Here is a 27,387-nt window from a genome sequence, read left to right as displayed (position 1 = left end):
TTAATTTGTGTTCACAATTTACTCATTTAAAATAATATGTAGTATATTTGCGGCACTTGTGAGTGGAAGATACTCTCAGTATAGCCATGATTATTATTATTTTTTTATTTAGGTATTATGCTGTGTTGACAGCATTATTGTGTCCATCATTCGGAACCATGACAAAAATACAAAACTTACTGAAAAACCAAAGTTTCCTCTGGAGATAGATACTGTAATGCTGTCCGAAACGGTGGCTAAATGAGGTAACGCAACACGGCGTAATACCCCAAAAACAAAATATTATAATTAGTTTAGATCAGCTTAGGTTTTTTTGACTTGTGTAATTCCAAGAGGTGTATTTTAAATAGGTGTAATCTCTGTACTTATAATGGCCAATTCTGGGCGTCGCCTGGGTGAGAACTCAACGCATATGTCAACTCGGCTACTAGCATTGCACTTACTAAAATGAAATAAATTAAATACAAACGACTTTTTTTTAATATTCTCACTAGGCTTTTACGTTAGGTACATGAAATGGTTACGGTTTTATACAAATGTTAGAAATAAATTAAAGTTACAATCTACATTTTTTTCTATTACAATTTGATAAAAAAAGATAATCCAAAATGATGACATAATATTTTTACATGAAAATATTGTTTGGGTGCGTTTTGAGCATGAATAAGTCATGCCAAAAAAATCGATATAACTTGTAAATTCGTTTGCTAAACTTTGTAGGCAAAAAATGGGCGAACTTGCTTCATAATTTGTTAGTGACAATTGAAATACGACCTTATGCCCAGTATGTTGAGTAGGTTCTCTCAGGTTCACTAGACTTTGCTGAATAAGTAATTGGGTAGATTTCATGAACTGTGTGCCCATTTAAACATGCGCGTAGGTTCTCAGGAAGGACCGCCGAAATCCCCAGGGGCTCAGAGGTTCTAAGAGGCACGAATTTCAAAGTAATATATAGAGCCTTATTACCAGTCAAGGCCTTAGGAGGCTGCGGCCACTCCATAACTGCGGTATTGAGAGCAGAACATTTTTATGCGTAACAAATTATTATACCCACCGTTTCATGCTTCCCTGGTAGATTTTACAAATTTAGAAGCAGCGCAATGATTTAGTGCAAACAGTATTGAATTGATAAGTCAGAAGATTCCAGATTTGACATTTTTTTACTCCACACAGGAGGTTTTGGGGATCTTTGGGGATGCTGTGTGGACTGTGCGGTCTTTTTGACTAGAGGAAGGATCAAATGCGTGCCTTGAAGGAACCCACGTTGTAGGTAGATACGACACAGCGCATAATGACCCTGATGAATCACGATACTAATTTTACTCATGTGATAACTATGTCATGCATTTGAATTGTTTATTAATGACAATGTTTCGATTATGACTAAGACCAACATCATAATAAACTTTATCGGCCATTATTTGCAATTTCTCGATCAAAAGGCGATACCGCTTTATTTAAATGATTTTGAAACGCAGCGTTTCTTTCAAATGAGTTTTAGTATTTTTTGATTAATCATTACATTTTTATGAAATGTACCTTTATTAATAGAATACAAAAATAATAAACAAGCTTTTTCTTCAAGCGGCAAGAAAAATTAACAAAACAATTCATTGTACCAAACATATAGTTTTGTATGTTCAACTGGAAAAAAAAACATTCCAATATTGGGAATACAGTAGAAGAGTTTCATCTGATCGAAGACATTGAGACTATGACATCTCCAGTTGGGGTTTCGGGAGTTGGAAGGGGAAAGAGATGAAGAAGAAGACAGGAGAGACGTACTTTAACAAGGTGTGTAAGAATTCGACATGTTTCTAATATAATGTTCTGCTGTGAATTTCAGAGTCAATGGTACTATTTTCAAATCATTGTTTTGCTTTTATTACCAGCTATGCTCCTTTGAAGTTTCCGTTAATAATAACAACTAGATTATATATTCATAATCAATCAAAGTGAGTTTGTCTTTCTCTAAAAGCCTATGTATTCAATCTTAGTAAACAAAAAATATTCAGTTAGTAGGTAGGTAAGTATCTACAAGTAGAATTATTCTCAATTATTGTTGAATTATGATTTAAAAAAATAGACAATTAGTTGTAAGAAAAATAAATTGTTCAACAATCGAACAATTGACAAAGGCAATCGCTCAATATGTAAGGAAAAAATTAATGTTTTATCGTGTAATTGTCTCAGTAAAATTTTTGCATAATTTTCTGCATGTAATTAAAATTCCACTTAATTCTTATTTTTAAGGTCCCTTGATATGATTTTTAAGCTATAAAAAAGGGTTCCAATTATGAATATTATTGCAATTTTTATATCAGCCATCAGTTGAGAATTCAAAACACCCATAATAAACCACTGCAAATTTTTACAGGGTAACTTTTATGAAATAACATTTACGTGCTGGCAGATGCAAATTAGTCAATTAAAAACATCACTTATGGTCGAGGGCTATGGTTTTTGCTTGAAAAATTACACGGGCAAAGCCGGGTATTAATGCCAGTGTAACAATAAAACAATAATATGCTTTAGTTAGGTTTTACGGAATAGGTATTATTGTTTTACGAGTTGATGCGGGCGTAAATACGTTGCGACTGTAACAACACGTACCATAGTAAAAAGTGTCATTATATTTGTGGATAAAGTCCAGTAAAATGCAAGATCATTAAAGCCCGTGTTTAGACTATTATATCTAGTATTGATTTAATGCCCTAGTTGCCCTAGTGGCCCTAGTGGCCCTAATATATGTGGGTCCTAATTACGACCAAAGTTTTAGTAATACTAGTACACACCCGTAAACAAATAATAGGATTTAAAAAATAAATATTTTTAATTGATGCAATAATATTATGTATTATTAAACATTATATGATAATATGGGTATTACTGTACGCAGAAAAATAGGTATTATTGATTTTTTAAATCGTGTTAAAAACGGGATTGCAGGCCTTTTCCTAATAAACTTTTAGAACATTCATAATATATCGTAACACGTGTTCATGCACCTGCGTTTCTCTTGATAATATACAATTATGAAATTTTATATTTTTATGAACATGTGTTCCGACGTCGCGATAACACATTCGTTTTTTATTGAAAGTTTATTAGGAAACCTGTCAATTCATTCTTTTGAGGCCTGCAATCCTGTTTTCAGACATATTACGAATAATGAAAAGAGATTCTTAATAAATTACCAATAATTAGTAAGTTTTCTCCGTGTGGGAATAAGCCTTTACCCGTGTTGAGGTCTCCATTTTGCAATTTAATCAAATTTAATGAAATTATAAGATCAAGTAAAAATTTAAATAAAGCAAAATAAAACTGTGAAGAAATAAAATAAATATAATAATAAAAGAGGTAATTAAAAAATAAATGGTAAATATTATGAGGTTTTGTTGTATAAATAGGTCACAAAACAATGTCAGGAGTCACCAGTTTAAAGTAAGTCGAGTATGTCCCTTAACACCCTGTATATGTATTGTGTATTAAATGGGTATAATTGTTTTATTCTTTTACGTATGTAATAAATTATTATTTTTTTAACATTGACTGTTTTGTTCTTTTTTATTTAATTTTTTTCTAACATTCCCAGGTTACAAATAAACTGACACTATTTGAAAATCTCCCACTACCACCACAGTAAGCAGAACATGTTGCCTGTGTTGTTATTAAGGACCGAGGAATTGAACACACTCCGCCTGGGTGGGACTCAAACGTGATGTCAACTCAGCCACCGACCGGTCCTTCTTTAGTCCATCTCTCAATTTAGCATCTGATTTTTTTTTTCCACATTTTTTAGTATCGACTGAAATATTGTTAAATGCTTCTATTGCCTGGTATTTTTGGTGTCTTTATCCAAAGCTTTTGTTTATTGTCAGAGTTTTTATGTTTTTTTGTTCCACTTGTCTAACTGGTCTATTAATGATAATAAGAGTTGGTTGAAATTTGTTCTTTTGGTCAAAATGTAGTTATGTAGTGTTTTTACGTATAGTTGGCGTATATTTAATAATTGTGAGATTTTCGAACCACATTGCTATTCAAAAACATATATTGTTAATTTTCTTTATAATGTCTGTCATCAAGTAATTTTTGCTGACAAATTGGAGAAATCTAACGAATGTTATAATTTTATAGTAATGAAGGATAAAATAGGAACTGCAAATTATGCAATATGCAGTGTTTATCTTCGCCGTTTCTGATCAATCAGTTCCAATTTTAAAAGCAAATTTAAGTTCGTTATGCAAAAATATTTCACATCACGTAAAATAGCTAGATATGCTGCTTTAAAATGTTTTAGAATGGTGTGACTTCGACAACATATACAATAACGTTTTTTATGCTAAAGAAAACATTTTTTAATTTTTTTTATTTTTAAAAGAAAGACAAACATTCCCGGGTTACGAATAACCTGACAATATTTGAAAATCTCTTACTACCACCACAGTAAGCGGAAAATGTTGCTTGTGTTGTGATGGAGGACTTAGCCAGCCGAAGAATTTAACAAACGATTAATTGAACTCCTCAATCGTTACCGCATAAAAAAATTATCATAAAGTCTTGTTTGGAAATAATCGATTTTTTACACAAAAATGCGGTAGAAAATGGGATTTTTCATATTTCCTACTGAATTTGGTATATTTGCATGTGCTCATAAAATCTGCCACGTAAAATTGAACAAATTTAACATTATTCTTGGCTGGAGGGTAATATTTAAAATGTAAATTTGCTACAACGGTTACATCAATCTTATTGTAACATTCACGATCATTAATATGTCGTATTCTGAGACAGTTATCACCTGTCATTCAAGGAAATATCTAAGGAAATTTAATACGAATAATATCCTATCTAATGAACCTATAATACTACATCATTTAGAGAGGCCGCCTATAATGAAGAACGCTTTGACATCCACTGAAGCGATTGGTGTCATATATATTTACCATATTATTTAATTAATACCATTCCTAAAAATATTAATATTGAAACATATGAAACTGCTTACTGGGGCTTAAAGCCAATGAATCCACCTAGATTTCGCCGTTTATCTCATATTTTTATCTGACCAACTAACTAACCATAACACCGTTTCACTGCAGGGGTAGGCAGAGAGGACGGACCGCCAAACAACTCGGTCTTGGCACATACTTCTTGCCTCATTCCCATACATAATAATAATAATAATAACATGGCATTTATACAGCGCAGTTTAGTGTCATTTCACTTCAAGTGCGCTCAACTACTCGTATAACAAACTTAAAAAAAATGGTAATTCAGTATTAGTGGTTCTTAAAATTATTCTTACGGTGTGCCTTACCCAATACAGATCTAATATTATAACACTAAATACACTGTTTATACAAAGTGATGACAAAACTTAGAATAAAAATAACAGCAGGACAGGACAAAACACGAATATTTAAACTAAAACATAATATAAAACAGGAGGCAGTTTGTGCTCAGAAATGAGAATTTTCTAAGCAGACACTTTAAAAAGGTACAATAAGGAGACAACCGAAACCAAACAATTACCGGAAGTTTTAGAATATGGCTTATTATAAAATATTGAAAAGATGTTAAAATTTATAAATGGTAAGATTTTTTAAATAATTTTGTTTTTAAAGCCCGTTTAAATTCAGCCAAATTCTGGAGATTAGTAAGAGCTGAGGGAAGTTTATTCCAGATGAGAGGGCCTGTTACACTAAAAGAACGATCATAGTAAACAGCTCGATTTGAACTAGGAAGTTCGATTAGACGTTAACTAACATCTAAACATCGTCTCATCCATACTCTTCTATTAATCTGACTCTTGACATTGCCCGACTCAAGTATCTAATTCACTTGGTCGTGCCATGTCTTCCTCTATCTATCTGTCTATCTATCTATCTATCTGTATATCTATCTGTCTATCTATATATTTGTCTATCTATCTGTCTGTCTATCTATCTATCTATCTATCTGTCTATCTATATATCTGTCTATTTATCTCTCTATCTATCTATCTGTCTATCTATCTATCTATCTATCAATCTATCTATATATCTATCTGTCAATGTATCTATCTATATATCTGTATATCTATTTATCTGTCTATCTATCCGTCTATCTATCTATTTGTCTATCTATCTATATATATATCTGTCTATCTATATATCTGTCCATCTATCTATCTTTCTATCTCTTAAAAGATATTTTCAAAATGTAAAAATTTTCCAAAAAATTACTCCACTTGTTAAACACGACCTCCGGCAAAAATCGATTACGAAAAATAAGTTAAAATTTGCTGGTGAAGCTGTTGTATTAGTGAAATAATCAAGTTAATTTATTTAAGAAATACATTTTTTTAGTTTTGAAAGTAAAGATTTCAATCTTTGTTTAAGTCTTTATTCCAAGCCGACCCCTTTCCATTTAAATCTTAGTCAATACCTGTCAGAATGTCAGAAAGCTACGACTGCACTAAGCTTGCATATATCTCTATATCTCTGGCTGCTCGGTTTCCACTTTTGTTTTACTATCCCTTCGACTGCGGCAGATAACGTAGATATATAAACACAGGAACACAATAAACTTGGATTCTGGGAAGCAGAGCGAATTAAATTTAAAATTGCAGTTCGGACAAATATATAATACCTACCTGTGTTTGTTCCAACGAGCAAACTAATGAAAACTTTGTTTCGCAGAGAAGTTCGTGGCTAAATTTGTGGTAAGGACTTTTTACAGTGCATTTTTTTTGCAGCGAGATACGATTCTAATGACGCTTCACTGCTTACAATTTACAAACTAATATTAAAAGTAATTATTTAAAAGTAGCGCATACCCCTGGAAATTATATTTGTAGAATTTGTGAAGCTGAAATAATTTATTAAAAATATTTTTTCCTATGGATTGCATTTCGATTTCGAAGATGATCAGAAAAAAATGACAACTGTCAAAAATTTAAACAAAAGAAATACACATTTAAAATACGGAATTATAAAACAATAAAATATTTTGTAACCTGCTTTATGGTTTCCCAGAATCGGTCCCACAATCAGTTTCAATTTTGAAAATCAAAGTAATTTCTAGTTATAGACGTCATTGAAACACAAAAACACACCACCGATATTAAAAAATGTATAATTTTGAAATGATAATATGATTTAAAAAATAGCCGATTAATCTATTTTAACAAGCAAGGTCTTCGTTTAAATAACTATTGTATTAATCTTGGGTTTGAAAATGAACTAGCAAAAAAAAGAAAATTCTTCATGTTATAAAGATAAAAATAACACTAAAACAGGGTGGCATATTCAAGGAGTATGTGTTAACAATATTAATTACGCAGATGATATGGTTCTTCTAGCACCGTCACTTAGCGCACTAATGAAACTACTACAAATAAGTGAAGATTTTGCAAAAAGTCATATTATAAGCTGTTTGTCTCTTACCTTTACCAATAAATAAATAAATAAATAAATAACCTTGCATATAATACGTCCAAATCAATAGTTATGGTTTTCAAATTCAAAAACGAAAACATGCTAACACCTTCAGTATGGCTAGATGGAAGGAAAATGGATGTTAGTCGTAGCGTCAAATACCTGGGACATATTATCACAGACGACCTGAAAGACATCGAGGATATGGAAAGGCAAAGAAGAGCGATATCCGTTAGAGCAGGTATGCTATCAAGGCACTTTCACTTTTGCAGTACAAACGTGAAAAATATATTTTTCAACGCATTTTGCACTTCGCTGTACACGTCAGCACTGTGGGTGGATTACACTGCATCCCAATGGAATAAGCTTAAAGTCTCTTACAATAATGCTTATCGCCAACTATTCCGCCTACCGAGATACTGCAGCTCCACGGAAATGTTCCTGGAGGGACGAGTACACCCTTTCAGAGCGCTTCTCCGCCATCACATGGGAAGCTTATGGCGCAGACTACGCCAATCAAGTAACAACATCATCACTGCCATGGTTGCCTGGATGGAGTCCCCTCTGATGTCAAAATATCCTCCATAAACGGCTGCTCACACTCGTTTTCGTGTTTATATTTTCTCTTTTTTCACTTAAATTCCGCTTTTTTGTGCCTATCGGAATCACCCATGTATTATTGTTATTTTTCCAACGCTAATTATGTTTATTATTTCAAATATGGAATGTATTGCATTGCACTACCCCTGCATAGATTCTGGAATAAATACTTATTATTATTATAAAGAGAAAATTTTCACAATATCTTTTTCCTATTGTCGTTTCATCTTATAATCCATCATTCAACTACACAACTTCTTAAAAGTACTAATGTTATTCCACTCATTACGAAATACGGTATATTTGTTATTCACGAAAACAGGTCAGAAAAACATTGTTTTGTAAGATATATATTTGCATTACATTTTCCTTTAGTATATTATCGAACTTATTTATGTTTATCAGATAAAGTTGTTTACTATATGTTGATTCCATTAAACCGATTGAATCGAATTCTAAAACACGTACAGCCTTACTAATAAACTTGGTGAAAAATAAAGAAGACATTTGGTGACCGGATGAATCAAAATGACAATTCAACAATCATTTGAAAAGTGGTGTTAAGTCATGAAAAGTGATTAGACAAAAAAATACGTTAAACAGGTCATGTAGGTTGGTTGTTTATTTCATCGTTTTTAATGACGTTATATGAATCTTATCGTTATCGTCATCGACAACGAGTAAATCCACTGTGTTTTAGCTCGACCTGATGTCATAAAGTGTGTTAATTTCCACTTAAAAGATTTGCATTCATTGATTCACGAAAACAAATTCGAAATTCAATTAGATGTTTAGGGACCCATCAATGTATATCATTGAAGAAAATATGATACTAACAAACATAAGCGAAACATGAAACAGAACAAGACACAGAAAAGAAAAAGATAAGACTAAGGTAAGACAAGAGAATCTGGGTTCGATTCCAAGTAGTTGTGACCGTTATTTTTTTGTGTCTTATTATGTTTTATGTATATTTAATATCTTCTTTTTCAATCAAATGGATCTATTTAAAAAATGTGCAAATTCCAAGGTGCCTATTTGCTTTTGATGGCAGGATTACTAATATAATATATATAGTATATACAGTTTAGTTATGTATAGTAAATATGTGCTGTTTTAATAATGTATAAAATCATTAATTTATATAAAATGTTTGTATAAAATCATTAATTCAATGTTTGATACCCCTGATTTATTATACGTAATTTCTTTTCATACTCTAAGCTGGTCAGTTACAATACAGTACCTACCATATTATTGTAGCAATTCCATATCAACGTCCGAATATTACACTCTAATGCGACGGATTCAACAGCTAGTAAACAAAAACCCCGATGTTGTTGATATATTTAGTACATCAATTTTATTATATAAGCATAACTTATTGAAGTTTTTTTCATCAAGTAGGGGAATATTTTGATAAAGCTATTTAAATTGACAGTATTACAGTATTTTGCACGTTAACAGTATTTTGTCGGCTGAAAGAAAAAAAATATTTTTTATTTTTATATTTTGTGCCTACATTCTGTGTGGATCAAATTCAACAATATATTTATTTTTATATGTGTTTTAAGCAGTCATTTCCTGCACTATTTACGAATATAATTTCTTAAATATTATTATATATATATTTAAAATGCTTAATAGGCGTAACATAAATAAATAAATTTGTAATTTTTACTATTAACACGTAAAAGCCACTAAAATTGGCGTTTATAATAAAAAAATAATTTAAGTACCTAGCCTAGATATTTTAATAAATGTGCCGATGTATATAATTTTCTTTCAGATATTCAAGCCTTTTATCTTCTAAGATGAATGTTTTCTTCATTCTTTTCTTGACGTTTTGTGCCACAAATCTGAGCCTTTTTACACAGAGTGACAGTTGGCTTTGTCTCCAGTTTTGGGATATTTTTTTACTTTGAAAAGCGCCATCGAGAAGGTGATATTTCACTAAGATGGCGCCATTGAAATGAGCCAAATATAATAGTGAAAATATAATAATGCTGTCTCATTATCTGTTATAAATATATTGCTGTTAAACCAAGTAAACAGCTATGTTAATATCCCGTAGTAAGCGTTCAAAGATGGTTTGAAAGGGAAATATGTAAATACGAATGTTAGAGGGAGCGCGCTAATATTAATAAAAACGAAAATTGTGAAAATATGTAATAAAGCAATCGTTTGAAATATAGCAAAAATCTCTCGACAAATGCTTAAGGCGATGTCATACGTAGTAATGCAAAATCATGTGTTTTTGGTTTGAAAATTTGGTCGCCTAGAAATGTTTCAGATGCTTTAATTAAATACTGCGAGTAGAATACATCTTGGCCTTTTAAATAATCGAGTATTTTCTTTTAAATAATAAGTCTTTTGATAAGCCCAGAAAAAAATTATGTATAAAGCCTATGAAAACTGCTTTAAAGTTCAAAATCTCCTACTTACAAACCCATTTTTGGTTATCATTTTATTGTATAATGTGGCAAATTAAGTTATTTATAAAATGATCGAAAAAAAATTAAATATTTTTTCCTGAACATCCACAAAATAAAAAAAATGCACTTTTTGGTCATGTTTTTTTCTTGCATAAATCAAAACAGACGGATGGTGTTAAGCGGGAATTTAAACTTTATCGCCATCTACGTAAGGGTTGTTATTGATAGCGGCTCAATTTAAAATATTACATGACGTAGTGCATCGCCTTAAGTTGCATTTAAAGATAAACTGTGAATTTTTCATACTTATAACATATTAAATAAAATAACGAAACGTGTTTTTAATCATTTGCAGAGTTAATTTTGCAATTTTTTTCTATCGATATGATTTCGTTTAATTACCGTTTCGGCATTATAAATGTATAAATATTATCTTCAAAAATAACATATATTTTTTAGGAACTTAAAAACTTAAAGTGTTAAAAGAGAAAAATGTTTTAAACCGATAGAAATTGGGAATGCGGAGATTAACCGCCACTGTTTTTATTTTGTTTTCTTCGTAAATACCAATTTTAACGGAAACAAATTGTAATGAAAGAATGGGTATACAAGAAAACCGATTAATTTATGTAAATAGAATTACACAAATAATTTTTTAAATCCTATTTTACGACTAATAACATGAAAGCCTTATAAATCAGCGTTATTTTTCTAGCCCCCATGAATTATTTTTGCTGGGTTTTATGACTAATTATACAAATATTTATTTAAATTAGTGAAACAGTATTCATGAAGTAAAATTTGATATTATCAATTATTCAAAACCCATGCAAAAGACTGACCTTAGTTATTATTATTATTGAGGCATGTTATTATTACCATCTTGTAACTATATTCCGTGCATTTGAGCACAACTACAATTCCGCTAAAGTACCTATTGCCAATTGCATGCGATCTAGGTAAAAGTGATTATCTAAATGACTCAGTCCTGATATCGTTGTTATTATTAAAAATAATTTTCGATCGAGTAGTTCAAGCTGGTATATTGAAGGTGATTAAGATCTAACGATTTTTTTATTAATAACATAATAACACTTCCATTCCTTGAGGAATTGCGTTGCAAGGAGAACTGCGGACACCGACACGTGACGTCCTGGACGCCTGTAATACTGTAATATGGAGTCTGTGTGACTAACCTGTCCATCCTTGTTGGCGTCAGCCCTCTGCCTCAGTCCATCCCAGATCTTGATCATGGTGTCATAGGTCTCCGTGTGCTTGGCATTGCCCTGAGACCATCCTCGCAGGCTGCAGATTTTCTGTGGAAAAGAGTTTATGATAAATTAAACCACTTTTATTATTATTTTGGTTTGATATTTGATCGCTAGAGGCTTCCCTTTAAGGGCTCACTGAGCCAATGTAATGACAACTCATACTCCATACATTTTATATGAAAAGGGATGCTTTAGAAACACACTTCTTCCACGCAACGCCGATCTGCGCTTTCTAGATCCAGGGATATGTGAAATAAATATGGTATTGGTGGAAGGCCTTCCAACGAGTTGATATGACCTTTAAGGTTATGTTATGTGACGTTTACTGACCTTTGCTACTCGTTTTATCGATAAGATGAAAAATAAACTACTAAATAGCAGATTTAATAAGACGTTACGAATTTATGACGTAAAATCGATTGAATATCGCGATACTACGTTTCAAATTTGCGTTGCGTGCGTAGGACAAGTGTGCACGTTGTACTGGGAATGTAGTAACATTCGTTGCGTACGTAGGTCTAGAGAATCTTTCCTTCACTGTCACGAAATTGCAGGTTGTTGGTGTAGCGAAAGCTCAAATCCTCACTTGATAGCAAGATTCAGATTTAATAGAAAGTTGCTCGACACTGTCCTGGCTCACACTTCATACACTCCTTGCCTCATTCTCATGTATCTCTCTATGAGTCATGATAGATATCATGCTAAGTCTTCCTCAAGCGTCTCCTTCTTATAATCTATTTGATAATCTTTATTTAAATGTATGAAAATTAATTTATTCTATGTCTGAGTAGATTTTTGTAATTGTTGTACCTATTTTTCAATTAACTGAGTTTTTATGACTTGATTTTTTTCAAATGTTGTAAAAACCCAGTGTAAATAAATATGTACAATGTGTTATCCACCGACTTCAAAAATTTTTTAATCTGCACATGGAGAAAATTGAATACGGTTTTTTTTTCAAATGCTCTTATAAATATGACAAATATTAGTCATTCAGAATATATTTGAACACGAGATCAACATGTGAAAATATTATAATTTTTAAGACTACCTATTCCGACTTTCTCATAACATATTCAATCTATACTGATAGTTAGTTATGAAATTTGTCAATTCATTCGTTATAGGCCTACAGTCCCGTTTTTAACAGAAAAACGAATAAATTGACCAGATTTCTAATAAATTATAAGTTCTTTCCGTGTAGTAAAATCTGAAAATAAATATTCTGTTTTCGAAATAATTTCAGATGATTAACTAACTGAATATTTTCGGAAACCAGTCTGTTTCACTCAATAATTATCGGTTATTTATTTCAAAAAGAGAATGGATAGTTAATAATCAATTTAATTGCCGGCAACCCGGGCGTTTATTGTAATAACATGATCAATATTACAAACATGAAAGTAACCCGCCTCACTAGAAGATTTCTGTTCTGAGGCGGGGTACAATGAAACCATATTAGCTAAGTTGAATTGAAATTATAGAAAAATAGCACATCGAAGTACAATAAATGTGAATACTACGTATAGGTATTACCTGTATCCTTTTACAAAGGAATTATGTAATCGATGTTGAAAACTAACAAGAAATCCTGACTCAACGGCTTAAGTGCTATTCACTGTATATAGGTTTCTTAACCCATTGCTACCTTATATTGGGACTTTAATTTTAAAAATATATTATAATCCTTCCATCTTACTCATAATAGATAATAAGGAGGGAAAAGAACGGGTTAGTAGAAAACGTTACATATAATCGAACTGCGTATACGAGCCGTAATACCGCAGTATTAGTTAATGACAGATTTTTAAACTGCCCGACCCCCAGGATTAGGGACTTTTTACTGTGAGAAATGCAAAAAAACAGTAATACCCATTGGCATAGTGCTGCCAAGAGGAATATTTTAAATCGAAATATCGATTTACCAAAGCAAATACGGAACATATTACTAAATTGGCGAAATTTCAAAGCAATTTAGAACATACCGGGTCAATTACATCGCAAATGAAGAAATCGTGAAAATCATCTGAAGAAACGTGAAGTTAGCAACTAAACGTGAAATGCAAAATTGACCGTATTTTTGAGGATTGGAACAAAGTGGTGCCAGTCCAAAAAAATCTTGCATGAATATTATTATGAGTAAATATTTAAACCCGAGCAGTATACGGCCTTCCTCACTGCATGTCTATACCAGCGCTGCAGCGGCGTATTAGGGAATCTTTATAAGTAAGACTGCTAAGGTTTATTTAATTTTACACGATTTACTGCATGATACAGCGACTACAAGAGTTTATTTTATATGACAAAAAAAAATAAAATAAAATACGTATAAATGAACACACCGTAGATATAAATTTGCTTATAAATGTATAATAAGAAAAAAATTTAAACCAGTTTTTAAATTACAGATGACTTGAAAATAATATAGTTACTTACTTTCATAATACATAATTTAAAAGGGAAAAATAATAAGAACATAAAAATATATGCAATCGCTCCCATGCGATTCTCCTTAATAAATATATTATGCTACATAAAAACATCAATCCTACATCTCTTAAATACTGATATATAACATATATTAAATATTTCGATATTTGAGGTGAATTTTTTTTCCCATTTTCCGAATTGGTGCAAGTGTGTCGTAGTTATACAAGGAATTATTGTTGCAGAATAATATTATATTTTGCCTGGTTGCTTGATTTGCAGTGAACAAACAACAGTCTAGTTTGCATGAATAATTTATAACAAAAAGTTAAATCATTTATTTTTCTTCTATTCTCTAGGGAATGTATTTCGTGAGAATTTTGTGGTTTGTAAGTTGAATAGGTATGTGTAGTAAGTTAATTAATCGTAAAAACTTGTGCTGAACACGTTCAATATGTCTTAAATGAATTTGTTTGTATGGAGACCACACTATTTATGTTTTATCTCCTTTTGGGTTCTTTCATTGAAATACCAGTAGGGTTAAAAAATATTGCACGCCCAAATGAAAATTCATCAAGTAAAAAAACTGCACTATTTCCATTACCGGACGTTTTCAATGCCCGGTTTTTCGTACAGTCAAACATTTTTAAGGCAACTCTAAAAGTCTACTCGTACGCGTACGAGTACCGCGTACCTACTTTTGATTTATACCTACAGTTTCAGTATTGGAAAAAAATTATCTGTAGATAGATTGTCATGTACAATGATGATGATGATAAAGGTTTTCATTTAGATACTTAAGGCGATGCCATACGTAGTAATGCAAAATCATGTGTTTTTGGTTTGAAAATTTGGTCGCTTAGAAATGTTTCAGATGCTTTAATTAAATACTGCGAGTAGAATACATTTTGGCCTTTGAAATAATCGAGTATTTTTTAGATAAATCTTTTTATAACCCCAGAAAAAATAACGTATATAGCATATGAAAACTGCTTTAAAGTTCAAAATCTCCTATTTACGAACCCATTTTCGGTAATGATTTTATTGAATAGTGTGGAAAATTAAGTTATTTATAAAATGATCAATAAAAAATTAAATATTTATGCCTGAACATCCACAAAATAAAGTAAAAGACACTTTTTGGCCATGTTTTTTTCATGCATAAATCAAAACAGGCGGATGGTGTTAAGCGGGAATTTAAACCTTATCGTCATCTACGTAAGGATTGTTATTGATAGCGGCTCAATTCAAAATATTACACGACGTAGTGAATCGCCTTAAACTGATATTTTTTTTAATGTAAATACTGCACAAAAAATCCAACTACTCCTAACCGATTTGAGCCAGTAATGTATGGCCCCCAAAATTTGTGAGGCAGGAGGTAGTGGGAGGGGTAGGAGTTGTGGAAGATGAAGGTGGGGAAGTTCCTGGCTATTGAAATCTAGTCACCAAACATGGTTAAAGCCATTTAGAGCAACGTTTCAATTCCAAGTGGTGATCTTAACCAGGGCAATACAGTAACTGAATAAATTATGAAATAACACAAATTCATAAAATATAATTTACTTTGAATTGAATTAGAAACCGATACCTCCAGATTGCTAGTCGAGGGCCTTTCCTCTCGACCTTGGAGGAAGTCGTTGTGCAAGTGGTTTCTAATTTATCAAACAATTAAAATTTATTTTTTATGCTCAATTCCCCAAGAGGGTTAAGTGAAAGAGATTGTTATGATAACAAACAATTTTCACTTAGGTCTTAGGGTTAAATAAATCTAGTGAAAATTCTACCTTATAGCACTGTGAAAGGAATAGATCAACATCAAATACTTGTACTATAAACATTTCACTGATAGGCTATTTATAAATCTGCTTCCAATATAATAAATAAACTGTACGTCACTGTAGATCGCTCACGATTCAAAAAATACTATTTACTTCCTCTGCATTAAAACTAATTGTAAAATGTGTAATAATAATCAGATGTACTCTCAATATCGATGGCCTCCGAGGGGCAATGCTCTCGACTAGCAATCCGAAGGTCGCGGATTCAATCCTGGCGTGCGCAAGTAAACTTTATTTGATGAATTAGTATTATTTCACAAATTAAATTGTATAGTATATTTTTGGCATGATCCGGAGTGGAAAATACTCTCAGAATCGACATGGTGTGAGACCACCATTCAGATAAGAAATGTCATTTGAATGGCTTTGGCCAAGTTTGGTGACCAGATCTGAATAATCGGGTACTCCCCCGCCATCCTCTTCTCATCTTCTTCCCCTCCCCACTACCTTCAGCCTCACAACATAGCCCAATTATTTTGGATGCCATAGTCTCCGGGCGATAGGAAAGAGTTGGGACACTTGTGCTGTATTCACATAAAAGAATAAAAAATTAATAAAAAAGCCAGAATCGAGACGTTTCTTGAAATGGATTAATCAGGTATTGCAGGTCTAACTGTTTTCCACTTTTTAACTCTATCCATTTGAGTATGTTTCACAAAATTCTTCTTATTTATTGAAAGTGTATCGGTGAGCTGTATTCTTAATATAATATTAAATACATGAACAGATTTATATAGCACCATATCACCTCAAGGGCGTACTTGCAACAACGTTTTCACTTATACGACTTTGTCATACTGCAATATCGGTCTGTGTTGTCACCGAAACTGCTTACAAATTACAGCTTCAGAAGCGCTTGTAAAATAAATGAATAAAATGGTGTTTGCTGGAATTGTATGATAGTATGTGTAGGAATAAACAAGGTATAAAAGTAAGAAAAACGGGATGGATACGGAAAATAATCGAAACGGAATGTTATATAATATTTTATTTAATCATTGAAGATAATATTAACAACTCTCAAACGAAAGATGTCGCGCAGAAAAAAAGAAAAAGATTCGTTTGATAATCACACAAAAATATACCGACATAGGTATAATTATTAGTATCTTCGTACAAACGAGGGTGGCAAAATATATTAGCACTCCGTATGAATTATATGCACCGCTGGTTGCAAGCAGTGTCATCTTTTGCCCCTGCCATTTGTCAAGAACAAAATATAGAAAATTGAGAAAAAAATACGAGGTAAAAGAGACGTAATTTAGGGCGCATTGTCGCTGAACCCCGAGTCCTGAGCCAGTTTATTATAGATACGTGGTCCAATTAATCGCACCCTTGGCGACCACTTTCCTCTGAACGAATAATTCCTAGAAGTGTAATAATACTGATTTGAAAGAAAACTGATCAATCAACATAATACCTTTCGACTCCCAACCCCGACATACAACATTACTATGATTTCATTTCTGTATGTCTGTTTCCGGTTTCGAAAATATGCTGCTTTCACATTATTATTAAAACAAGCCTTTCCATATGGGGTATCTTTAAAAGCCGGAAGGGGGTGTGGAGGGAAAAATATGGGGAAGATTAAGGTTGGGAAGTATATGCCTATTCAGATCTGGTCACCAAACATGGCTAAAGCCTTGGTGAAATCCCTTCATTGTCAGTGTAATAAAAACAATTTAAAACATAACGATTAGATAAAATTTTAAATTATTTTCAGTTTACTCATCATTAAAGCAATTTCAACATAATGTTTTGATTATGAATGGTGATTTTTCACCAGAGCAATACTAAGAGTATCTGATATCATGGAACGTTCCGAAAATATGCAATATATTATTTTATGCTAATTAAATACGAATTATTTGCGAAAGCCGGGAGTAGAAACTGCCATCTCTTGATTGCGAGTCGAGATTCTTAACCACTCCACTACGGAGATAGTCATTTAAAAATCAGTCTCACCCAAAGTAAGGGAAAATCAACCTAACACCACACACAGAAACACACTTCTATCGGATAATATTTTCAGTACACCCCTTAAATTATTTTTCACCCAGAATGGGATGTTTTTTTTGGCACATCATTATTGAGCTTTGAAAGTCGCCCCTTATTTCTCCGACAGTTTTTGACTGACTCTAGTCGTAAATTGGTAAAAGTAATGACATGACACATTTGATTTTTCATGTAGTTCCAATGAATTAAACTATACGAGAGCGATTTACAAAATTTTCTAAAATGTACACGTCAAAGTATAGAATTTTCGGGCGTAAAATGATTTTTGTAAGATTTGATTCTCTGTAAAGCGTGCATGAAAGGGATCAAAGATATTAGAAGAACGAGATGTGCTATGCGCAGTTCGTACTGAGTGGAATTGTTTTGCCGAGTGTCGCCGGTTTTGTTCACCAATACTACTGCACACCTTCGCTTACGCTCAGGTATCCGCACTAATACATAGAACAGATTTCTGTGCGTACACGTCCCGATACCGTTCAAAGTACCCTAATTAAGTAGTACTCCGCCTACGGTCCGGCGGCCAACATAGCATATCTCGTTCTTCTAATATCTTTGAAAGGGATGGTGTTCAAACAAAATAGAATGCTTGCAGAAGTTTTATAAATGTAATGCGTGTATTGTCCTCTTTTCGTTAATCAGTTTCCTACAATAAATATGTCAACAATCTAGTTATTGAAAATATCACATTATCAAAACCATGTTTAGACTTGACAGAATCTCCTTCACCTAAGTACATTTTTATCGTACTTTTTGTCATTGCTATTCATGTGTGTTCTCCTTTTTTAGTCATTTTTTTCCATTCGTGTGATATTTTGTTAGTTGAAAATTCGTCCATAATATCTCTTTATAGTATAAACAAAATCGCTATCCGCATCTGTCTGTGCGTTTAATTTTTTTAAACTACGCAATGGATTTTGATAGGGTTTTTATTGTCATCTCAGGAAGGTTTTATATATAATACAGTAGAAAAGAAACGATGTTTTGTACTCGAGTCGTAAAAAATATTTTTTGGGCTCTTGTTGCTAACGCTGGTTAAACCTTATGAGATAAATAATGTACTATGGAATTACACATTACAACTATTTATAAGTCTACTAGGAACGCCGGGTACACGTCAACTAGTAATCAATAAAGTAAATAAATTAATAAGTGAATTAAATAATTTTGAATTTTATTTATTCTGGTTTCTAGGCATTTTGATAAATTGATTCTAACGTAGTCCAATAATTTTTTATAGGGTTTACTTTAAAAGCGATCTCTGCAGCAGAGCAGTACTTGGCTCCAGGCCAATGGTTATTCTCTCGATCTCTCGCGAGTTGGAAAACCGAAGTCAAGCAATAAATTGTTATGAGGTTTCGAATTCGTGCAATATAAAATAAACATAATAAATATCGACTGTTTGTTTCAATGTGAATGATATCTTAACACCTTGGGCAATTTTGGAAGATAATCTTCACAGACAACAAACACCCAAAGAGTCTTTTTGGGAGATAGATCTCCTAGCCTGTCACGGTCTCACAAAAGTTTTGCTTTATCATTTCGTATTATGGTAAGATATATGATTTAAACAGGGTTTGAAATAATAGAGAATACCGCGCAAGGTTACATACATGCTTACCATAAACGCTCCAGAAAAAATTAAATTATTCTACGAAACATCATTTAACATTTGAAAAATATTTGTCGAGCTTTCGTAAATTTTTTAATAAATATTTTTATATGAAACGAATAAAAGTGAAAAGACAATAACTTTTATGATGGATACCTTTGTCTAGTGAAATATGTTTTTAAGTTCGTGTAAGGATCGATTTGAGTGGAAGATACTTTCAATATCACCCTGGTATAAGGCCACTATTCAGAATACAAACGTTGCGTGAAATGACTTTAGCCGGTTTGGTAATCATATCTGAATATGCAAGTACTTCCTTACCTTCCTCTTTCCCATCTATTTCCCTTTCCCACTACTTTTGGTCTCATAACGTGAAACAGTCTATCATCTTAATGTTTATAATTAATAAATTAAATTAATTATTTAAATGTATATAATTAATAAATCACAAAATGTGTACGGAGATAGAACAAAAGGCATAAATTCCCTGAAATATTTGACACATTACCGTAAGAAATAAAAATAGAGACATCTATCTCTAAAATAAATAAAATCAGGTTTTTCTACCTCCGTAGAACATGAAAACGTATACCTAAGTATAAATGAATTTATAATACCAAACATGCAATATGTAAAAAGACGTACCGTACCTATAAGATGGACATCGTAGAAATCAAACCTAGTTTTAGTATACTGCAAACATTTTGTATAACGCATCACGTAATTTTTTATTATTTATATAACTAAAACCCAAATCCAATTATCAAGATACAATACATATCAATGAATAAAAATTGTTGGAAATAAAATTTAATGATAATTTCTTTGTAAATTGAAAGATTGTAAAAATGAGAGATTTCTTACAATCAAACTGAATACTATTCAGTTTTGTAAGACACTGAGTAAAATACCAATGTAAAAACAAATGAATAAATAAATCATTAAAAAAATCTGCTTACAAAAATAGAAAATTTATCTGGAATCGAATCTAATCATCAACATATCAAAATGTCATAGGCTTTAGGGGTTAAGTCAGACGGGCAAGAAAATACCATTCGGCAACAAAACCTTACGAAGTGTTTGAAAAAGCTTTTCTTAGTTTGGCAACTATAACTGAAATACAAGTAAGGTTAAGAAATGAACTTATATTTCTTCTACCTCACAACATTTCACAAATGGATATGTCGTTTTTTCACTGGGTACGGAGAGTATGTTTTTTAACGATGACAAAGAAGGAACGATCCGGACCCGTGATTCCGTAGAGATCCAAGTTATCGGATAAAAGAAACACAGAGGCCTGCAAATCCTGTGTGGAGGTAGTGTAAAAAAATTACTAAAATAAAACTTTGATGTTTGGCGATGGGACATGAAACTGGCAGATAAAGAATGATGAAATATCAATTTAAAAGAGACGATTAGAAGGGTTAGATATATGAACTGCGTGAAGGGGGAGAGGAAAGAGTTAACATGGATTTGATGAGACCCGCGTTGTAGGAGGGTTCAATCATAGAGGCCGGAAAATCATTTCACAGCCGAGCTGTTGAAGTCAAGAACGAGTCGTAGAAACCACCGGCTCTCAATGTTAATCAATGTGACTATGCACCGGTCCCGAAAGGATCAATAACACTAGTTCCTCGGAGCATCTTCCATTGAAATACTGCCAGAACAAGGGCAGCATTCCCACCTGACGCCTGTGCTCTAAAGATTGAAATCCGTTCGTTAAGCAAAACGAATCTAACAAATTAATGGATCACCCGTTTCTGCACAGAATCAAATATGTTTTTTTAAAACATTTTGGGGCTCTAGATCAGAGATGGCTACCGAATTCAAAAGTGAACCTCACTAAAGGTAATCTCTATCTTTGATGAGTGAAATGTATTTCCAACCCAACTTTTCAGCTTCCGTAGAGAGCTACCTAGCTTTAAAACATCGTTTTAGCTGTCAAAAATAAGTCAAAGCGCTAATTAGTTTGTTTCACACGTTTAAAATGTGTGATAAGAATGTTCCATTAAGCTAAAAGCTCATTTTTTTCTTAATTCTAGTGAAATTGATAAAACATTTTACATTGACCAAATGATTATCAATTTTATTGGCTTCCGAAAACAGTCAAGTTTTTTTTGTAAGTATTTATGGGCAATCTTAATAATAATAGAACATAATTTTCAACGAATATCGTTTTTATTCTGGTAAAAAGGCAAAACTGTTGCTATACGGTACCCACGTGTCCAAGAAGGACCGATAAATAAACGTCAAAGGATTCTCCAAATGGCAGCCTGGGGATATTTATTTGGGGTAAACCCATTTATTTAACTATCCCGCAGACTTTCGAATTTCCCAACGGAATTGGGCTTTTTCGGTTCCTGTTCCGAGTGAAATTTAAAGATCATGCCAAAATAAAAATGTAGCTAAATTTAAGATTCAAATTGAAATTCGATTGTTTCGTTTTAAATCTTTTTTAGATGTGTGCAATTTTCTAGTTCTACGCCTAGTAATACAAAGAAACAAAAACATTCTGGTGTCTTAGATTTAATTCCTAAATACTACCGAATTTTTATCTGATTTTACGTTTCAAATTTTTGTTTGAGAGCCTCTGATTGAGTATTATAATTTGAGGTTTTACTCGTTAAGTTTCTAAAAATATATACATAAATCAAGCCATCAAGTAGGAATCAAATTTTTTTTTATTAATTATTAATTCCGTAACAAGAAATTTTATAAATAAATAAAATTATAAAACAAATACACATCAAATTAAAAAGGATTTCTATAAATTGAACTTGATAACTATAAATCAAATATTTTGTACTATAAGCATCTCATATATTAAATTTAGTAGTAGTAAATATTTGATAGAATTTTCCTGTCTTTACCGTTTAAATCGAGAGAAATATATTACGATTCGGTTGAACGACGTTGTGAAGCGGGTTAAGATAGTGGCTGCAGGGGGAGATTTGTTCTTGTGGGTTTTCTTAAGGCCTGGAGTAAATAAAGTAAAAAAGACAGATCCCGGCAGCTCGTTCCACACGCGTAGATAGGTACGCCTTTACAAAATAACTATTTAATCTGAAAAAATGACTCGTTCTTATCAACTAGTAGATCCGTGAACACTAGACCTAGAACAGTAGACCTCACCAAAAAGCATGTTTTCAAAGTTTTCTTATTTAATAAATCAAAACCATATTTTCCTCAGAACTTAAGGAGATACGCTACGTCTTGTAATATTTTAAATTGAGCCGCTGTCAATAACAACCCTTACGTAGAAGGCGATAAGGTTTAAATTCCCGCTTAACACCATCCGCCTGTTTTGAACGTATCTTAATTTGCCACATTATACAATAAAATCATAACAGAAAATGGGTTTGTAAGTAGAGATTTTGAAGTTTAAAGCAGTAAGAACTTTAAGCCAAGATGTATTCTATTCGCAGTATTTAATTAAAGCATCTAAAACATTTCTAGGCGACCAAATTTTCAAACAAAAAACACATGGTTTTGCATTACTACGTATGGAATCGCCTTAAGTAACTACTTTATTATAAACTGTATAATATATTTTATTCAAAAAAATAATTTTCAAATAAGGAATTATGCAATTTGACTAAAGAAAGAAACAATCTCAATGGCAATTCTTTTTTCAAACATTCTTCTGGCAGAAGAATGTGCCATATTATTATAAAAAAATGCAAAGAAAAAAACACGACGATTTCACTTTATAAAAAATAATCTGTACTGAAATATAGTCAAAGTTAGCCACCTAGTCAATGTTCGCCATCTGCTGAAAGAGGCTTGCTTGAATAATGAGCTTCGATGGAGCAGATTATGGGAAACTGAAACAGAATACACAAGCAAATGTACAGGGAGATAAAATAATAAAAGCTCGAGTTAAAACGCTCAGTCAAAAATTATGTACTTTTCTTTGGTTTCAAATGTGTCAGTGTAAATATTCCCGTACATTTTCAGTACCGGTTTCAGTGATGGTTTTAGTTTCATAAACTTGTTTGTAATTTTACGCAAATGACAAACAATCATATTGTAGGGAAAATGGTTTTTTATCAGTTGTGTAAAATTTAAAACACGTATATTAGTAAGGGAGTCGAGTTTACACTTTGGGGTATATTAGATGCCGTCGAGCATAACAACTTTATTTTTACGCTTGCCATCTGAGGTAAATTTGATCAAGTGTTGAAATGGACCGAGAATCGATGTTAAACAGGATCGCGAATGAATTTGATTAGAGTTTAAAACATACTGTATTTCATCAGTATAAAAAACTTTTTTATGTTAACATCATACATTGTGACAAATCAAAAGTGTTCATAAATATTGTAAATATGTGTTACGTTTCTTTGTATCGCGTGGAGACGCTGGTAGGGAGGTATGTGGGACTAATTTATTTCCCCCCACATGTGGCAATACTAACGCGAATTAATCCGCTGCTAGACGCAAGCGAGCACCAGAAGAGAAATTTCCATTCCTGTTTCAACGTTCAATTCAACCGAAAGTATCTCCACTCTTTCTGCCACCGTCACCGCGTTCTGTAAAAATTATAATATTCGTCCTCAAGAATAAAGTAAATTAATTGTGCAGACACTCATTTAAATCTCCGATCTCCTGAACACAATTTACGGTTTGGGCAGCCGCCGTAAATTACAAATAAGTACAGCCCTCATACTACACACTCTGCCACAATACTAACCTCAGTAATGCAAAATTTGCAATCACCAACTAGCTCATACCCGTGAAAAATCAAGGTAAATTAACAAAAATATTTTTAAAAATTTATTAACCAATAAATTAACATACATTTTTTTTGGTATAATCCACCTCACAAGGCTGAGCCTGTTCCGAGGTGGCGGGAGTTTGATCTAATTTTAGATAATGCGAATTTACATAGATATCAAATATATCTATTATTATAACCAAATGGAAATAACCAACCACATTTCCGTGTTTCTGACATTTTTTTCTTGAAGGCCAATTTACGTTTTGATGTTTACTATAATTTTTTATATATTTTTATGTATAATTGTGATATTCTGCACAAATTAACGCAAATTACCTTATCTGTGCTTCTGGGCCTCGAATTTCGACGGACTAATTCCAGTCGAACGACGAGTGGTTTGACCCACTCGTTGTTCGAGTGGAATGACTTGACGTATGGTGTGTATAAGTATAGACCAATTATTATTTTTTTTAATAAAAGAACGATCAACATTCCCGGGTTACGAATAACCTGACAATATTTGAAAATCTCCTACTACCACCACAGTAAGCGGAAAATTTTGCTTGTGTTGCGATGGAGGACCTAGCAAGCCGACAATTGAACATACAAACGCAAAGTCAACTCGGCCACAGACCGGTCAGTGTGTGTACTTTTGACGGCAATTGCGGCCTAGATGAACTCACGTTTTGACGTTTTTTTATTTATAAAATACCCGTGAAAAACCACATGTTATTATAATTCTAATTTCTAATTCTAATTATAATTCTTTTTTCTCAAAAAATATCATAATTTTACAGACTTTTCACACAATCCTAGTTCTAGAGTTCGTCAAACCAAAGTTATAGACAGCCAATGTTAGTGCTTTTGATGTAGAGATAAGTATTTAAAATAAAAAAAATAATGTTCGATTTTTGAATATTTGACACATTTCAATCATGCGCTGTTAAAGTAAAGATACATATTAAGTCAAAGATCCATAGACAGAATTACCATTTTGGAGTAGTTGACTTTTCGTAGTTTAACAATTGATTAGTCGATCGTCTACAATGTAGAAGTAACTGGTAATATATTTTATCTTTAAAAGACTTTTGGCAGTAAATTGACTAAACGACGCTAAGCCGGAGTTACTTTTACGAGAAAAATGCTTTTATCGCCTAGCACCGATAAAGAACAGTTTAAAAAAGTCTAGATTGTCATTGGCCACTGTGTTAAGTGCATTTTACACTGCAAGGTCCATTAAACTAGAAAATGTCGATAATGTTGTTGCGAAAAGTTTGAAGTAAGACATAATTTTCTAACAATATAGTTTCTAAATTACAAAATGTGTACAGTTAAGACATTTTTTTTCGATTGTTATGATTTTCCAAGCAAAAATGTATCTGTTGGAACTTTTATAAACCTTTATTTATATTAGTACTCTGTCAAGTTACCTATGCCTTTTCTAAGTTGTCTTTAGTCTTGCCGTCGAAATTGCATCAAATTGTAATTCAAACTCTAATTGTATGTAATCAAACCACAGATCAACATTGCATCATTTTAACAATTTATTTTATTTTTTGACTATTACCGGTTTCAGCTTATTATAGCCATCTTTAGACTGTGGTTGGTTATTTAATGGTTAATCATCGGTATGAGCGCGGTGTGAATATGATATATTTATAAGCAATATACTATAATGAGGCATTTGCAGTATTCGTTGCATAAAAGTAAGAGGCTGATAAAAATATGAAAATATTAAAATGTCAAAATGTCACAATGTCAAAATGTAAGCTATTATCCCACCTTTTAAATTAATACATGTTTTTGATAGTATGAGTATGTAGAATGAGTAGTTGCTAAGAATTCAATTGAAGGTTGATTGAATTGAGGTGATTTTCTTACAAAAACGGCGCTATACAAATAATCCAATTGTTATTATTATTATGAAAGGAAAAATCTTTTAGGAATGTGACTATTTTTTCAGTTTCTTCCGTATAAATGGTTTTCAGTTTATAAAAATACCAGTCAAAATTCACTTTCAAAGGTTAGTGAAAAGCTTTCATACAACTCATATCAGAAAGCATTTAAATTGTATAAATTCCATAATATGTAGTATAAAGCAAACTACTTTTCCGTCAGAATTTTTTTTTCCATATGTAAAGAAAATACAGAATGAACCGTTTTGTCATCGAGTCACGTTTTATTTTAACGATATGGTCGATTAATGGAGTTAGAATGTTCACAGTTACAGTGCAGAGTTACGGGAAGTTTTAGAGTTTTTCTTTTACCTGAGAGGGGTTACGATGGTGATGAAAAACCATAGAGAATGTGTTTAAAAAAAATATTATTCCTAATTTGTCTATCTGCCGCAATTCCTTGGTGCTCATAATGATGGTTACATTTATATAAATTAATTTAAATGAGCTGAGACAGACTTATAAAAGTCATTATATCATCTACTCTTGTATTACTGTGAGATATATGATTTAAATAGTATTTAAAAGTGGTAAAACCACGGTTGGTGCTTTTATATATAAAAGTTTACCATAGATACTTAAAAATAATTGTAATATATTCCAAAAAGTCATTGCTTGCTTTTTTGCAAAAGATTGGTTGAAGTTGGTGAAAATTTTCATGTTAAGTGAAACAAAATGAAGTGATAATTACTTTTTTTATGGCATTTGCGTAATTAAATATGTTTTTTAGTGTAGCATGTAAAATTTTAATATTTTTTATTGCATACTTGCTCGTTTGTATTATTAATACCCAAAGGGGTCTTTAATCTGCTTTCAAAATAGTGTTTCATTTTGGAATATTGTTAGAAAAATAATGTCAACCGGGAATATTTCTAAGTATGTTGTGAAGCTGAAGGTAGTGGGGAGAGGAAGCAGATGGGGGGAAGAGGAATGGAGTGCCTGGCTGTTCAGAGCTGGTCACCAAATACGGCTAAAGCCATTTCAAACATCGTTTCAATTTTGAATGGTGATTTTACACCATGGCGATACTAAAAGTATCTTCCACTCTGCAACGTGCCGCAAGCATAATACATATTATTTTAAATTAATAAA

At 32.2% G+C, this 27,387-nt stretch overlaps 1 protein-coding gene across 3 annotated transcripts in view; it reads right to left on the bottom strand.

Annotated features, from left to right (window-relative positions):
* The window catches only part of Scp2 (Sarcoplasmic calcium-binding protein 2), a 327,312-nt gene that overhangs the window by 90,561 nt on the left and 209,364 nt on the right, over positions 1-27,387 (bottom strand). For all 3 annotated transcript variants that reach the window (XM_089639749.1, XM_089639750.1, XM_089639752.1), the window contains one exon: positions 11,653-11,772. In XM_089639749.1, the coding sequence (XP_089495875.1) occupies positions 11,653-11,772 (120 nt within the window). The remainder of the gene's footprint in view (positions 1-11,652; positions 11,773-27,387) is intronic.

This window comes from Hesperophylax consimilis, chromosome 14 (genome assembly GCF_061612785.1).
Source record: "Hesperophylax consimilis isolate HC1 chromosome 14, BYU_Hcon_1.0, whole genome shotgun sequence".
Taxonomy (NCBI): domain Eukaryota; kingdom Metazoa; phylum Arthropoda; class Insecta; order Trichoptera; family Limnephilidae; genus Hesperophylax; species Hesperophylax consimilis.
This window is presented reverse-complemented; position numbering and strand designations above follow the sequence as displayed.